Raw genomic sequence first — 18,088 nt, forward strand, 5'->3', positions numbered from 1 at the left:
CTGAGGATAAGGTTAGAATTTAGAAATTAGTTTGGGATTAGGCGTAGTTATACATGGGCTTAAGTTTAGGAAAAGGGTTAGGATTTGGCACCGTTTTACTGAGGTTATTAGGTTAGGAATAAGGTTTAACCGTTTTAGGCATAGTTTACTGAGGTTACGTTTAGGAATATCTGGCTGAGCAGTTACGCAGGCTGTACGCCTGAGGCGACTGTGTTTACAGGCGAACATTCTGGAATTCCACATGGCTGGAACCACCTCAAGGACCCCTGGGGGTCCCCGGCCGGACCCCACTTTGAAAACCATTGATCTAGAGAAGTAACGTCGAGGCCCACAGACGCATGAAAACTTAAAGATGCACTGAACTCTTTAAAGGCATGCATCCTCCTCACTTCTCACAGATCCAGTTGTATTCTCGTATGCGTGAACACAGCCAGTTGGACCATCCCAGTCTGTGCCAGTAGGCGGCGCAGTTCCTTTCCTTATTGTTGTCGGGCTGCCCACTCTCCCAGTACCTGCAGTGTAAAACCACAGCATGGATTTAGAGCACTCTCACAGGAATACAAGAAAACAACAAACTACTACTCACTATCTTTTTATTATATTTTATTTAACCAGTAAAAAAACACATCGAGACCAAAGACTGTGACCTGGCCAAGAGAACAGGGAAATAATGTTACAACATATGTGTCCACTATGGTTTGGGTCCATCATTGTATAGTATACTTTATAACTATATCATTTATTATCTATAATATGTTCATTTCTGACTGCCTTAGTAAGTGATGTTCATGCAATCCAATGTTTCATGTAGTTATTTGTAACTTTCACGAGTAGGCTTATCTACAGTATATGAGCTTGAATGTCCCTTAAATAGAAAGTCAGGAAATTCAATTTAATATTTACAATCTAGTCTTTAACCAGCACTAGTGCTTATAGTCAGCAAAGCAAATTAATTTCAGAGGAGCTGGAAAACTCATCCATTTAATTTGGGTACACATTTCGGAACTACATGATAACAAACAGCGGACGTTAAAAAGGAAGAAATAATAATAAAAGATAAATAAAAATTGTCCCCGCACGTTTGAGAGCCTGACGGCGCCCCTGCCCCCAGCCTGTGAGAGTAGTGCAGTGATAAAATATCATCCACCCTACTAAGCTGGCTGGCTGCTAGAATGGTGTATTAGAATGTGAGAAAGTCCCACCCTGCGGGCGCCACTAGTAGTAGTGGCCAGTGAGTGTAAAACAAGCGCTCCCTAAAAACTCCCCTCCTGGCCCGGTCCGGCCAATCCCTGTCTCTCTCCCCTCGTTTGCTGTCTGTCTCTACCTTCCACTATCAATGAAGGCAAAAAGCCCAACAAATATCTTTAAAAAAAAAAAAAAAAATGAAAGAAAGAAATAAATAAAAACCTCGGATACATTTAATATTAGCGTCCAGTTGCCTGTGATGTGTGTTAACTAACTCACTGTGAGGTCAGAGGGGTTCCGTCCACGCAGGTTAAAGGTAGGCTATATTCAGTGATTTCACTTAATTCAAATATCACTTCTTTTGTTGTGATAATCCTCCCTGCTATAGAGTGTGCTGACCATATAAGGAGTTCCTCCCTGTCCCCAGTTAACCCCTGGGGGTAAAAAAAACGTAGGTTTCGTTTTTGGCTAGGTGGCCCAGCCTTCATCCTATCAGGATAGAGAGGGGCCTTCCGCCAAGCATGATCAAGCGGGGCGGGCCTTGGTGTGTGCTGTTGACCTGTCACGTGTCCCCCCCACTGTAGTGCGTTATCTTGTTACCGAGGCAGACCGGAGTTTTTCCCAAATCACTGAATGCTCCTTTAACTCACTGTGAGGTCAGAGGGGTCCCGTCCACCCAGGTCCAGTTCCCTCCAGCCCTCTTCAGTCCAATCCAGGAGTAATACGCCCCACTCCAGTGGATCAGTCCTCGGATGAACTCCTGGATCAAATGTGGACACGATTGATTGAATGATCGTTAATGAAATCATGATTGAAACATAATAGTTAATTAAAACACGATTGAACCATCGTCTCTTGGGTTAAGGTTAGGGTTTGGGTTAGGGCAGTGGTTCCCAAAGTGGGGTCCGGGGACCCCCAGGGGTACCTGAGGGAGTTCCAGGGGGTACCCAGCTAAATGATAGTTTGGAACCAAATGGACTATTATGGGGTCTGTAACTCAGAGAGTGTACAAATGGAACCATTTGGTTCCATTTGTACACTCTCAGAGTTAAAATAACATTGATTTTACAATATAAAGTGGGGGTAGAAATTCCATTAAATGGGGGTCCGTAGTTAAACGGGTTGAGAATCACTGTTAGAGTCGTAAAAATCTTCTCTTATGGTGGTCAATGGCATATCCACCACTGGGTTAGGGTGTCGGACTAATGCATGTCGGACCAAACACATGCACCCGTGGACAAATGCACACACACACACACACACACACACACACACACACACACACACACACACACACACACACACACACACACACACACACACACACACACACACACACACACACACACACACACACACACACACACACACACACACACACACACACACACACACACACACACACACACACACACACACACACACACCTGTTCCTCTTTACTGTTGATGATGACCAGGTCGGCTCCGGTCTTCAGACATTCGTCTCGGCTGCTCTCCCACGTCCTCATGTCAGTGGACCTGTAGTAACAGCTGCAGCCAAACTTCTTCCACCCTTTGGGACACGACTTGACTTGCATTGGGAAAACAAGCATATGGCACAGGCTGACTTCATATAAGCTATATGTAAGCACTGCACAACTGTTTCACCCGACCGCTCTATTTCCACTCCAAATTATATCATCTGTACTAGAAATACCTTTACTTTTTGGAATACGATACTGCGAAAAGGGTTTTTTCTCCATGGCAGTTGGACGGGCTCCTATGCCCATTTCAACTCATGCAGGGATTTCCTGACATGGAAGAATATAAGATGAGCAATACATTTATTATGGTTTGGCGATGTATTGGATCTGCTTTTTAGGTACTCAGATCAAGCGCATCAGTCCCGACCATAGGGACTCTGAATCACCTGTACCTAAACAGTATATCCAAAACGACAGGTGGTAGCTGGGGTGGAGGAGGGTGAGCAGCAGGTTTGTATACAGCAGCACGCTGATACGCAGCAGCAAGGAAGGAAGCAGGAGGAGAAATGCAAACCTCCGGTTAAAGTAGCCGGTATGAAGATGGAGTGAGTGTGTGATTGGCTGAGTGAATCATGTGAATGGGAGCGTGATGCGGCCCAATTAACGGCCGGCAGCAACTGCACTGAGGTTCCCTGACTGAACTTGCTCTGTGCATGTCTACGACAGGCACAAATGCTCATTTAACATTATTTTCAGACATCAAAACAGTTAAAGGCTCCACTTTGGGATCCCTGAATTTTATCAAAGCAGCATTCTAAGCGAAATCAGGGAACATTAGCAAAACCCCCATAGGGATACAATAAAGTAATACATAAGGATAAGAAATACATTGATATTGATATTTAGCTTGAATCAGCAGACATTGACAGTATGGAAGTGTGATGTAATGATCAGCTGAGAAATAGGAGGATGCCATCATGCTGGTTGATACAATCAGCTGACTGACAGCTGATTACCTACAGCTGAGGCATGTTCCTGTATGAACTAATGCTGTGCTCCATTTGTAGTTTGGAGGATATGCACTATACTCTCTCTCTCTCTCACCTGCAGGTGGTTTATATTTAGAACAATGGGCTTGGGCTATCCTCTCTCTCTCTCTCTCTCTCCTTCACTCTCTCAGTTGGTTTAATATGTAGAATAATTAATGCTCTCTCTCTCTCTCACCTGCAGGTGGTTTATATTTAGAACAATGAGCTATCCTCTCTCTCTCTCTCTCTCTCTCTCTCTCTCTCTCTCTCTCTCTCTCTCTCTCACACACACACACACACACCTGGTTTAATATGTAGAATAATTAATGCTCTCTCTAATAATTAATGCCCCCCCCCCCCTCTCCCTCACCTTCCGTCTCTCTCTTCAGGTGGTTGACCTCGGTCTGCAGCTGGTCTCTCTCCAGGGTCAGGTTGTGGTTGTTGGAGTTCAGTTGATTCCTGTCGACAACCAGCTGGTTGTAGCTGCGCTGTAGCTGGTTACTGCTGGAGTTATCTATAAAAAACACACATAGGGACATATGCCGGACAGACAAAGCTGTGCGTTGGAGAGGCTGCGACCGCACAAAAACACACCAAATATTTAACCAGTGTGTAGTCTGCCAGTGTTGTTTTTGGCAGCAAATTTAGATTTCAGCTTTAGTTGTAGTCTCTTGAATAGTTTTCATTTAGTTTTAGTCACATTTCACCTGGAATGTTTTAGTGTTAGTCTAGTTTTAGTGTTAGTCTAGTAGGCCTATTAGTCGACTAAGTATCATTTTAGTCCACTAAATCTACAGTTGATTTAGTCGAACAAAATGTATTTTGGCGGGCCTTGATGCCGGCGTAATGACTGTTTTTTCACTTGCTGAAAATAGCCGATCTACAAGCTCACAATGTGTCGCGCTGCGACGCGTTGTGAGCTTGTATTTACTAAATAAATTTGAACTGGGGACCCCTCAAATAATCACATTTGAACTGGGGACCCCTCAAAAAAATCACATTTGAACTGGGGACCCCCCAAAATAATCAAATTGGAACTGGGGACACAACGCCTCGGCATTGTGAGCTTGTAGATCGGCGATTTTCAAGGATTTTTGCCTGTTTCTTATATTATTTGACAATTTGGCCAATGTTTCACCAGTTTTTATAGTATAGCTTGCTCATTACTTTTGATTCAGTAATGGCCTTTTCTCTTTTCTTCCTTTAGTTTTTTCTTTAAGGTCTTAATACCATTTTGATACCTAAATTGTCCCTAAATTGTCACTTCACTGTCACCTGGGGACCCGACCCACAGGTTGAGAACCCCTGGTTTAGAATGAGACGACATTAACATACAAAAAGAGCTGTTTGGCAAGTGGAGCTGCTACAGCATAATGCAACACTGTTTCTGTTGTTGCGTCTGTGTTCAGGACACAGAGAAAGGTTCAATACTTGTGCGGGTAACAGCTGCACGTTCTCGCGTGGTTGGGGCCACAGTCAGTTAGATTGGCCCTCCGTATCGTTTAGATGCAAATCACAGCTCAGTGACACCCCCATTTAGACCTGTAGACGATTCTACAAATGGCTTCTAAATCCTGACAGTTTTCTGAAAAACCCATGTTTCTATGTCAGTGGTTCTCAACCTTTTTCATGTCAAGCACCCCAAAAATTATATGAATTTGGCCGCCGATCCCCCCATCTGAACGTGCCACGCTGTCATTCTCTTGTACTTGCAATCTTGTATTATTTCCCTCGCGTCTCAGAGGACAGTCTGGTGAGACCACTGGGGGAACACAGGCAGTGTCGGTAGGCCAATCAGAGGCAGGCGGGACGTTACCACGTCTATGCTCGGATGTAGAATAGATATACGCTAGGGTGAAATTGGTGACCTGCTGAAATAGGTGACAACATATTTGTAGTTACTAATGAGTGTACCTCTGGAGTGAGTCTGTAAATATAGTGGTCCCCTGGAGTGAGTCTGTAAATATAGTGGCCCCCTGGAGTGAGTGTGGAAATATAGTGGCCCTCTGGAGTGAGTGGAGTGAGTGTGGAAATATAGTGGCCCTCTGGAGTGAATGTGGAAATATACTGTAGTGGCCCTCTGGACTCTGGAGTGAATGTGGAAATATACTGTAGTGGCTCTCTGGACTCTGGAGTGAATGTGGAAATATAGTGGCCCTCTGGAGTGAGTGTGGGTGTTGCATAATTCTAAACTACGTCCGTCTCTAGACAAAGACCCGCCCATTGTAACCTTATTCTCAGTAAAACAAAATAAAAAATACAAGAACCGCTGCGTCAGTGTGAGGTCGGCGGAAAAAAGCTGGGGCGAGATGGAATTGTGGGGACCGTACCTGTTACCTTAAGCATGGGGTATACTCACAGTGCATGGCCATCACTATGATGGTGACCACCAGCAGCACACACAGTACCAGTAGACACACTGCAGAGGCTCTGACCAGACCCCTTTGGACCACTGAGGGACACACACAACACCGTTACACTTCAATATCTCACAAATCTCTTATTTCATATCTATATGAAATATAGATAGATATAATAATATAATAAAATAGATATAATATCTTTAAAAATCTTATCTCTCTCTTTATTTTAACCTTTGGTGTCTCTGTGACACATCTTTGAATTTGCATTCAAAGATTTTCCTAGAAGCTTTGTCATTGGTCGATTTGCCTGTCTACTTCCTGATTGGTTAGTCATTGCGACGGTTTTTTTCCCCCGACCAATGACAAAGCTTCTAGGAACATCTTTGAAAGCAGATTGTGGCCCCTAGATGAGTCACAGAGACTCATGTTTTGGGGGGGAGCGTTCTACCCATTGCATATAGCATCTTTAAGTAGTGTTTACTGTTTACTGTGGCCTACTGTATACCTTGCTCTCCGGGTCTCTCGTTGACGTAGGTGACGCTGACCTCCTCCCCCTTCACCTCCTGCCACCGCTCTCCTCCTCCTCCCACTCCGTATCTCATCCACATCATGGAGGACGACAACGAGGAGCCTCCAGGCTGCAGGCCAGAGATATGGGCAGACATCTTAGAAAAGGTGCTGGAAGTCACATTTAGTTTAGTTTAGTTTATTAGTTTTTTTTTCCCCATACAAAAACATTATTAGTTCATCACAGTTTTTTTTTCTTAGTCTGGGAAAAAAAAGTATAGACTGAAGCCTAAGCTTATTACGTCTACCCTTTTGTCATTTAACTTAAAATAATAAGTTGTCTTATTTCTACTGAACAATTTAATATTCAAGTAAAAGAATAAAATAAAAGTGTTTACATGCTTTTTTTTCCTTTTCAAAAACTAAAACAAAACAATATGCTAATAATAGTCACAGTAGTATCATTGCCACAAAAAAATGACACTTCATAGTACTATGGCCACATGATTTAATGGTTAAAACAATAATTGTTCAAAGGGTAACGCTCTATATCCTATGTTGTGATGACAGTAATCATTGCTATTACAGTGCACTTTCAAACACCTTTAGTGAACAAGAAAATTTGCATTTTCAGGTCGGGATACCCCTTTTATCCAATCAGGAGAGAGAACCCATACAGGATATTATAATATAAACAAGTGAGAGAGATAGACCCCTGCTATTGAACAAACACTCTATACTATCACAATATATATAGAACTATGCACTATTACTGAACAAACACTAGTTCATAGCAATGATTACTGTCACATTATGCTATTTAACACTGTTACTGAACAAACACTCTATACTATCACAATATATACTGGTGTAGAACTATGCACTATTACTGAACAAACACTAGTTTATAGCAATGGTTACTATCACAATAGAGCTATTTAACACTGTTACTGAACACTCACACGCGCACACACACACACACACACACACACACACACACACACACACACACACACACACACACACACACACACACACACACACACACACACACACACACTCTATATTACTGTCACAATAGACACACACTATATTGATCACTGCCACAATATAAAGCTATTTAACACTGTTACTGAACACACTCTATAGCAATGATTACTGTCACAATATAGAGCTATTTAACAAAACTGCTAGATCCCAAAACATCAATTCATGGTACCAGATCGCAAGATAAGCTTTTGCTGAAGGTACCAAAAACTACTACTAAATTGGGAGATACTGCCTTCGGGGTGAATGCTCCATATTTATGGAATAATTGTCAAAACAAGTTAAAGTTGGATGTCTTTGTTTCATTTGCTATTTTTAAAAGACCTCACACTAGAGGAAGGTTTGAGAGTACCTGCTCTTTGTAATTTTTGTAATATTTGTTGTTGTGTGTATGAATGTGTTTTTGTATATTATATATTTTGTACCTTGTGTCTGTCATGTATGTAAAATCATTGCTGTAAATGTTCTTTTTTTTTTATAGACGGCGCCATTGAAAAAGAGACCCGCTGGTCTCAATAGGATTTCCCTGAAATAAAAGTTCAATCAATCAATCAATCAATCAATCAATCAATCAATATAGAGCCATTTAACACTGTTACTGAACAAACACTATAACAATGACTATTATCACAACGTAGAGCTATTTAATAAATAATTTATACAGCTTACATTACTATAACATCTCAAAACGTTAAAATGCCTTACTCACGTTGTCCAATCGTTGCTGTTTGTGCTCTAGTGTGACTTTAACACCGTCAAACAATAGAAAGCAGTTTCCTACACTGTGGTGACGCACACAAACCTCTGTGTGTGTGTGTGTGTGTGTGTGTGTGTGTGTGTGTGTGTGTGTGTGTGTGTGTGTGTGTGTGTGTGTGTGTGTGTGTGTGTGCGTGCGTGCGTGTGCGTGCATGAGTCCGTGCGTCTTTGTATTACTACACTTCAGGACCAAAATGTCAAGTTTCCCTGGTCCTCACAAGACAAGTGGTTGTTTTATGTATGAAAATGTATGTTTTACAAGTAGATTCAGTTGGGGTTTGAGGGTCAGGATTAGACATGTAGAGGTCAGGTTTACTTTTACTCCACTATATTCATTTGAAAACTTTTAATTACTATAGTTACTTTGTAGACTTTGATTACAAAACACACATTAACCACTTCAGCCCTAAGGCTACATTTGGCCATTTTAAAATAGCAGATGTACAAGCTCACAATGTGTCACGATGCGACGCATTGTGAGTGTGTGTGTGTGTGTGTGTGCGCGCACGTGTGTGTGTGTGTGTGTGTGTGTGTGTGTGTGTGTGTGTGTGTGTGTGTGCATGCACGTGCGTGCTGCCGTGCACGTGTGCATGTGTTCAGCCCGGTAGTTAATGTCCATTGTTCCTGAATCTATTGGCCCGGATGGAAGAATGCTGTACTCTGTGGAGGCTCACTGTGGCAGCTGGAAGAGTCGCTACAAGCTCAGGCCAGGTCTATCAGGCATTTAGAACAGTGTTGATTTTCACATAAAATTTAGATTTTATCTGAAATGTTTTAGTGTCTAGTTTTAGACTAAAATCTATTTTGTTGATGTCGTCATATAATGGCTGATTTTACACTCGGTTACATGCTGAGAATAGACGATCTACGAGCTGTTGTGAGCTTGTAGATTTGTTATTTTCAGCATGAAACCATGCATAAAATGTCTTGTCTTTTAGTTCTACTGGATCTCTTCTCCACCTAGTCTCTCCCTAACGTTTTAGTCTAGTTTTTATTTCTTTGTTAGTTTTAGTCATCATAGCTTCGTTTTTATTTAATTTTGTTTTCCTTGGTGAAAAAAGGTAGTCGACGAACATTGTTTGTCGTAGTTTTAGTCGACGAAATGAACGGTTGCTACATGCTCAGGCTTCTATCTGTGACATTTTGTTAAACGCCTTACAGCTGCAATATTGGTAAGTTTGACGTTGTTTAACACACATGTTCACTTTTCACTTTGTATCCTACTACGTGACCTGCCACGCAGCTGCCAGTGAGGGGGATGACCTTTTACGCAGAGCCTGGTAGTCGATGGTCACTGAGGGGGCGCTTGTTTTACAGGTTGGTGAGGGGTCCGTTAAAACGACCGGATTAAGGTTGGTGAGGGGTCCGTTAAAACGACTGGATTAAGGTTGGTGAGGGGTCTGTTAAAACGCCCGGTATAAGGTTGGTGAGGGGTCTGTTAAAACGACCGGATTAAGGTTGGTGAGGGGTCCGTTAAAACGACCAGATTAAGGTTGGTGAGGGGTCCGTTAAAAATTAAACGACCAGATTAAGGTTGGTTAGGGGTCCGTTAAAACGACCGGATTAAGGTTGGTGGGGGTCCGTTAAAACGACCGGATTAAGGTTTGTGAGGGGTCTGTTAAAACGACCGGAATAAGGTTGGTGAGGGGTCCGTCTAGATGAGGGGGCGTATCCACTCTACTCATCTGTTGTGCCAGGGACCCCCTCAAAGGAGAAGTGTTGAAAGAATTATGCAGCATGATGTGAGTAAATCTGCTGTTTGAAACGTTAATCAATAAAGCCTTGACTGCTTTGCTTTACAAAGTGCAGACTTTTATTTTGTATATACCGTATATTTCCTTAAGGTCCTGCACCTGCCATCCAGTTGTATTCTTTCTGAAAAGCCTGCTTTAGCCTTGCAATGAACAGGGGAATACACCAGAGGGCGCTACAGATCATTGTAACCTCATTGCACCTAGTATTCTTCATGAATTGCAGTAGGCTACAGGGGAAGAAAATAGGTAGGCCTACTCTGTAGTCTGTACACAATATAATACCAGAATTCCACATATAATATAAAATCATTTGAAATTATAAGATCTACAAGCTCACAGCATGTCACAGCGTGATATGTTGTGAGTTTGTAGATCGGCTATAGATGGCTTAATTTGACCTATGTTTTGTTACAATAACCTACATCTGCAAAGTGACTATATGTTAAGTAAAAAGTACAATACTTACATTACATCTGAGATGTAGCCTACTGATGATAATAAATGGGAACGTGTGTGTGTGTGTGTGTGTGTGTGTGTGTGTGTGTGTGTGTGTGTGTGCATGCGTGCGTGCGTGTGCGCACATGGAGCTACAGTGTTTAATATTCTGTACACACACAGGTCAGGGTACCAAAGCATTCTTTCATTCATTCATTCAGTGCCAGCCAGGGGCATGGCATTCACATAATACCGAGAAGAGAGTGCGTGTGTGCGTGTATGCGTGCGTGCGTGCGTGCATGCGTAAGAGGGGGGAGGGTCAGGTCTGACATGAAAGTGGGAGAGTTTCTCACGGTGAAGTGACCATGAGCAGAAGCTAGAGGACTTGACTAGAAAGCAGCAGAAAATATAGCCTATACTCTCCTTTTGGAAGAGATGATATGTGCTCTTCCTCTTTATCAATTTAATTCAAGTCAAATGAGCTTCATTGGCATGAGAATACATACATTTACATTGCCAAAAGCAAGTGTCAACATATCATAAAAATAAAACACCCATATGGGTTCATATACTATACTGAAAGTGTTCTAATAAAGAAAAAGGCCCTCTGTATTCAGTATACTACTAGTACTGAAAGTGTTTATATCAGGAAAGTGAGCAGATGAAATAAAGCATGAGACACAATGAGATGAAAGCAGAACGGTACAGCTGGACCGCACCATACCGGTCTAATCCGGTCTGAGAAGGCATGTGTGATTGTTTGTTCTTTTCATTATCTGAACAGTCAGGTTCTCACAGGCACACACGCGCGCGCACGCACACACACACACACACACACACACGCATGCGTGCACGCACACACACACACACACACACGTGTGTGCGTGTGCGCGTACGTGTGTGCGTGCGTGGTTGTTGGTTTTTCTAAGTCCTCTCAGACCCTGAAGCGATGTATTTATATTAACAGGACAATGGAGACATTTTGATTGTTTTGTCTACATGTCGAGCATTCTTATTTCATAAGCATTCGTTGACTAAAACAAAAAGATGTTCGTCGACTATGCTACCTTTTTTCACCGAGAACTAACTAACTAACTAACTAACTAACTAACTAAACTATGATGACTAAAATGTTATAGCCGGGGGGGGAGTAGTGGCGAAAACGTCTGGGAACTCAGATTAGGGAGGGACTGGAGAAGAGATCCAGTCATGTTATGCTTGGTTGCATGCTGGAAATAGCTGATCTACAAAGCTCACAACTGCCACATGTTGTGAGCTTGTGGATTGGCCATTTTCAGCATGCACTCAAGTGTAAAATCAGCCATTAAAAGACATCAAGGCATATACAGTATTGATATGATATGATGACTAGCCCTACAGTATCGGAGAGACTCACTGTATGTCTTGAGATGCCATGCTCTGTTCTGTTCTTATCCTTGTCTCCATATCTGCTATAGGCATGTCATATATCCGCCGTTCAATACTGTACAGTATTGTTTTTGGCAGCAAATTTAGATTTTAGTTTTAGTCATATGGTCTCTTGAATAGTTTTAATTTCGATTTTAGTCGACTAAATCTACAGGTGATTTAGTCGACAAAAATGTGTTTTGGCGGTGCCTTGATGCCGTCGTAGTGACTGATTTTACACTTTAAAAACCGATGGAGAAACGCCGCTAGAAATCAGAAAAACGCGCTCGGTGTGCGGGGACCTTTACTGTATGACTGACCAACATATGCACCCGTCCTCACAAACCACCATGGGGGGGAACATATGGTCAACCTAATCAAATCACAACAGTAACGACCATCACTTAATATGCAACAACATTTGATACAGTTATTGTGTTGGTTTCTCTCTCTCTCTCTCTCCTACTGTCAAGAGGAGAAGATGGACGTATGTTTTCTTTTTGTCCGTCCATATCTGTCTCTTTGTCTGTCGTCCCTCCCTGTCTCACTCCTTCATCTACTCTCTCTCTCTCTCTCTCTCTCTGCAGAGTGTCACCTTTACCCTGCTTTCTGCTTCCTCTGTGAAAGGACTGTGAAATGACCCCCTCATTCTCTCTCTCTCTCTCCCTGTCTCTAACCCTCTCTCCCCCCTCTCTCTCTGTAATGCTCTCTCTCTCTCTCTCTCTCTCTCTCTCTCTCTCTCTCTCTCTCTCTCTCTCTCTCTCTATACGTAGTAGTCTCTCTAAACTTTACACCAGTTTCTTCTAGACACTACATTGTCTACTCATGTGACCTTTGAGGCTTTGACCCTTGTGGTCAGCTGACTAGACTAGAGTTCATGTTGCCATCATGAAGAAATCCTCCTTGTGTCCTTAGCAGACCTTGTGTTGAAAAGTACTTGTGTTGTTTTTGGCAGCAAATATTGATTTTAGTTTTTAGTCACATTTTCACCCGGAATGTTTTAGCATACGTCCCAGGTGCATCCAAACGATGTATTTTCGTTCTGACATCTCACGCACGTGCAGGATGCCGTGATGCAAGCGCCACCGTCACGCGAGCAAATATCGTGCCGCGAGACATAAGTAAAACATATCAGTAGCCTACTTTTTCCAGCACCGTCAACATGTGCATCAGCACCCTAACAGTTGACCCAGTTCCTCTATACTAGGCCCACACCTGTTCTCACTTTACTCCTAATATCGTTACAGAAAATAGCAGATCCACAATGTCATTGCTTGTAGAAAATAGCTAAGTTACAAGCCTATTGCTTGTAGAAAATAGCATCTATATTAAAACAAGCCTTTTGCTTGTAGAAAATAGCAGATATGCAGTGTCATGTCTTGTAGAAGATAGCAGACCTATAAAGCTCACCATGTGTCGCGTTGTGACGCATGGTGGGCTTGTAGATCTGCTATTTTCACAGAATGTTTCTAGCCTCAGAATAGGGACACCCGCTGGGGTTGATGAGATTATAATAGTAGCATGCTGAGCGTTCCAGCATGGCTGACATGCACAGTCATGCAGACCCTTAGAGTATATATGAATAGAGACGGCACCCAGAGGAAACCCTGAGGCGAAATGGACATAGTGGCCCAATTTGGTATTGCAGCGTGGGCCCAAACACATGAATGCGCTGGTCCGTTGACTATCATTGTGCACGTTCAGGATGACACGTGAACGCTGTTTCATACGTGAACGCGTGCAATGATAGTCAACGGCAGCGCGTTCATGTGTTTGGGGCAAATCCATCCCAGAATGCACTCTGTTCCTACCCGGAAAGAGGAGTGAAATCGCCTCATGCGCTTTAGAGCAACTTAATGCAAGTGGATGGGAGGAGAACTCGGGTGCCGTCTCTATTCATATATACTTTAAGTGCAGACCCAGTGATACTCGACGCAGCATGCCTGGGTCACGTTTTCCACAGCGACCCGGTGACCTCATATCCCCCAGGCACACACAAGCGCACACACACATACACACGCACACACACACACACACACACACACACACACACACACACACACACACACACACACACACACACACAGAGCACGTGGTGATAAAACGTGCCACAAACGGGGAGCGATAAAACGCACCTATATATATAGCTAATGCTGCCTACAGGGAAACATGGCCTGTAATCTTCACACTGAATGAATCCAAGTTGTTCTGATGTGACTATAAGGCACCCACCCAGCCAGCCAGCCAGTCACCCACACACATAGCTCTGTAAGGGAGTGGTTGCACCACTCAAAAATAAATTGTGGAAGAATTGTGATTAGAGAATGTTACATGTTTATTATGACATATTGGGGTGCATGGTTGGTGCTCTGCCCTGGCCTGGCCTGAGCCCAAACCCTGTGAGAACAGCCACTGCTCTAGTCGTTTCAACCATAGACTGTAAAAGGTTTGAACGCCCTACCAATGGCTATTAAGCAATGTTAATCCCTATACTCCTTCCAAAACTGCTCTCAAAGTGCACCTACTGTAAATTGAAACTGGCCTCTGTGAAAAAATTAAAGTCCCCCCCCCCCTATTTTTCCATAGTGTACACAAGTAGTGCTTTTTCTGGTTTTATCCTCGTAGCAGTTTTTGTATTGACTTTTGTATTGACAAGACAACCACATTTCTGATGTGGTCCGTCCATGTGACACCCTATTACATATCCATAAGGGACCATTTGGTTGCCAACTCTCCATCATTTCGCATGGGGACCACACAGGCACATGCAGAGAGTGTTAGAGAGGCAGGGGCTGAAATCCCCTAAATAAGAGGGCACCTTTTTGGCCCAAAATAGCGAAAATAGCAGGTCTACAAGCTCACAACGCGTCGCACTGCAAAGCGTTGAGAGCTTGTAGATCAGCTATTTCCGAGGCGCAACCCTGCACTCTTTATCTACTGGAGATGTGGTTGTACGACATGGATTTAGAAATTAATTAGTTCAATGCAAAATGCCGTGTTCAAGTTCAGGAGACTTCAAAAATAATATATGTGTGCACGTCCCTGGACCACCAGGAACCACTGCCGCAGCCCTATAGTGCTGTTCGTAGCATTCTTGACTCCATCCAGGGCTCTTTTCCCCGTTGCTCTGTAAGCTGTTTGGCTCTTATGTAACGGCGTGATAAATCACGTCTTGTAAAGCCAGACGACACTATACCCAACTGGACTTGGAGTTCAAATGTCACGTGCACCTCCAGCAGCACCATCGCCACGGTTACACCGACGAGGCTTCTATAGGAAAACACCAGAGATGTTTTTAAACGGTGTTCCCACATTTAAAGACCCTGGTTGACCCTGCACCTATGCTGGATAAACAGAAAGGATTTGATTGGATCAGAGGGGACAGCTGACTGATTGAAAGAGGAAGCAACTGTTTGTCACAAAACAATGGAAATATGACCTTTGACATCAAAGAGACACAGCTCAATAGTGCAGTGTTGATTTCATCGACTGAAACTATGATGAGAAATGTTCTTCGATTGTTCTTCTTTCACTGGCGAAAACAAAATTAAAAAATCACACCCGTGTGAAGTGAGGGGCGCTCTTTTATCATCGTACAGTTACAGTACATCATCCTACATCATCTCATTCCGGCCAATCACAATTTGCGTCCTCACCTTCGTCATCAATGTTTGTGTTAATGTTTGTGTTTACACAAACACTCAAAATGGTCCATTCATTGTGAATTTAATGTTTGTGTTGGGACAAAAATTGGGTTACATACACCAAAAGCTGGACATATAGGAGGTGTTATCGCCCCTCAAAAACTAAGCTATACGATGACTAAATCTAATTAAAATATATTGACAATTTCATCAACAGATACAAAAAATAGACTAAAATGTTAGGGAGGGACAAGTAGAGAAGAGATCCAGTAGAACTAAAAGACAAGTCATTTTAGGTTTGGTTGCGCTCTGAAAATAGAGAGCAGATCTACAAGCTCACGAGTCTTGTAGATCCGCATGCAACCGAGTGTAAAATTAGAAAAAGTGCCCCTCAGGGGCACAGGTCTCCATCAGGCCAGGTCAGGTTGTGGCATCCAGGGAGTGTGTGTGCAAAGTTTGGCATCGACCAGGTTAATTAACAGTGTAAAGTTGGCTGGTGATCAAAGCTCCAAGAACGAACAGTTCAAAGTCCAGGAATGCAGGGGTTTTTATGATTATTTCCCTCCACAAACACCTAATAAATATAGCAGTGCAGCATATATACAGTGGGCCTATAGGCAGACAATGACAATAACACGAATAAAAATAACTTCAAAATCTTCAAAAACACTTCCCTTTTCATCAAGTGGGGGAAATCATTTACAGCTTAGTGCAAGACTACTTTGGAAGAGGTTTGGGTTGTGTAGTTTCTTACCATGATACAACTCCAAATGTGGACAAGAAATCAATAATTGCTTCAGTGATTAGAAATTGATTTAAAAATATGCCAATATTATCATGGCAAGGCAACTACACAACCCAGTGGCCTTGCACTTTAAGCATTACACTGTAAAATGTGATTAATCTACTCAACAGGGCAGCCCCACAGTGAGACAAGACAAATGGCAACAGGTACAGCCTCATCCTCTTCTAGTCTAGTGAATCACACCAGGCACGTTGGCAAGCCAATCAATAACCAGCTAGTACTACGGATGCAGCAGTAGGACGGTTGCCTGGAAGTGACAGACTAGATAGATAAATAACACACGCCTTGTCTAGTGTCCCATCCGCTTTATGAGTATAGACTACTGACGAGTGACAATACATCCAACATCAACTCATTTGCAGTGACATGACATGAGCTGCAGCCTTAACCAATGTTCAAGTCCACCACAACTCTTCACCGGTTTTGCACCCACTGTTTGTAAACTAAACTCTCCTGGTGAACTATGACATTTTTACTAGAACAGTCAGGGTTTAGTACACAGTTTTGTCACAAGCACAACCCTACGTGACAACACTGACATACATAGATGACATGTCTTAAGTTAAGACAACAGGAAGATGCTCAACTCTCACCTTGGACTCCTCGGCTGTGATGCGGTGAATGGCGAAACGTCCCTTCACATCATAGATAAGACGGAAGTGCTCTCCAGTCTTCTCGATGCTGACCACATCTAGTCGTAATAAAGTAAAAAAAAAAACATAAAAAACACAAACCATGGCATTCTCCATTCTGGAGAATAAAAATAACTTCAAAATCTTCAAAAACACTTGAAAAGCTGAACTAAATAAACACAACAAACTAAGAACTTGAGAAAATGTATAACGGGTGATCCACACCCAGAACACAGATTAGCAATTTACTGTCAATTAACTAATCTCCATATATCTGATATCCTAAAAACCAGCAATACCATTATACCAAAAACGTGTACACCACTATAGGCTATACATCATATTTTAGACTTTAGATACCAATAATACACATAATATACCAAATACACTTTAAAATAATATTGCAAACAGCTACACCCAAACAGACACTTCCAAGCCGCCCGGCAGGATGATCATCGAAGCAGCTGTAAATTGTGTGCAGTGTCCCTACTATTGTCTATAGGTCTACTATTGTCTATAGGTCTACTATTGTCTATAGGTCTCGGGCTGCCCCGTGACAAACGGTGCCGGAGATTAGCTGTACGTACACAGATGGACGGACGTCACGGACGGACACGTGGACAGACGTGCACACGGAGTGCAAAACATACTCTCCCCAACCCATGCCTTCGGCTGGTGTCAGTGGTGGAGACAATCGGGTATTACGCTCGTCGCTTACGGCACCATCAAGGCACCACCCAAATACATTTTAGTTGACTAAATCAATTGTAGATTTAGCCGACTAAAATCTTTTCTAAAGACTAAATCAACATTTGCTGTCAAAATCAACACTAGAAAGGAGGTGTCATTCACCGTTGTTCCATTTTCTCCTTTGTTTGAATTTGTTGATGACATTATTATTGTGTTAATTGTATGTTCTGTTGATGCATTGAATACATGCAGTATAGGATCACAGTGGAAAGGAGTGTTATCCCTTTAGCCTTTACTGTCTGACTGTACCTCTGTGCTGTTTACATTCATGACTAATAATAAAGGTTTCCAATTCTGATCAAATGAGTGAAT

General features: G+C 42.6%; 1 protein-coding gene across 1 annotated transcript in view; it reads right to left on the reverse strand.

The window, feature by feature from the left end:
* Nucleotides 1–18,088, reverse strand: part of LOC308334939 (CD209 antigen-like protein C) — a 22,830-nt gene continuing 4,742 nt past the window's right edge. Inside the window, exons 2-8 of the mRNA XM_080791835.1 lie at nucleotides 16,988–17,085; nucleotides 6,545–6,717; nucleotides 6,036–6,128; nucleotides 4,047–4,190; nucleotides 2,613–2,755; nucleotides 1,836–1,945; nucleotides 1–512 (exon numbers count right to left, since the gene is read on the reverse strand). Of these exons, the coding sequence (XP_080647961.1) occupies nucleotides 386–512; nucleotides 1,836–1,945; nucleotides 2,613–2,755; nucleotides 4,047–4,190; nucleotides 6,036–6,128; nucleotides 6,545–6,704 (777 nt within the window). The 5' untranslated portion in view covers nucleotides 6,705–6,717; nucleotides 16,988–17,085 and the 3' untranslated portion in view covers nucleotides 1–385. The remainder of the gene's footprint in view (nucleotides 513–1,835; nucleotides 1,946–2,612; nucleotides 2,756–4,046; nucleotides 4,191–6,035; nucleotides 6,129–6,544; nucleotides 6,718–16,987; nucleotides 17,086–18,088) is intronic.

Source organism: Protomyctophum bolini, assembly GCF_963924005.1.
Source record: "Protomyctophum bolini genome assembly, chromosome: 20".
Taxonomy (NCBI): Eukaryota; Metazoa; Chordata; class Actinopteri; order Myctophiformes; family Myctophidae; genus Protomyctophum; species Protomyctophum bolini.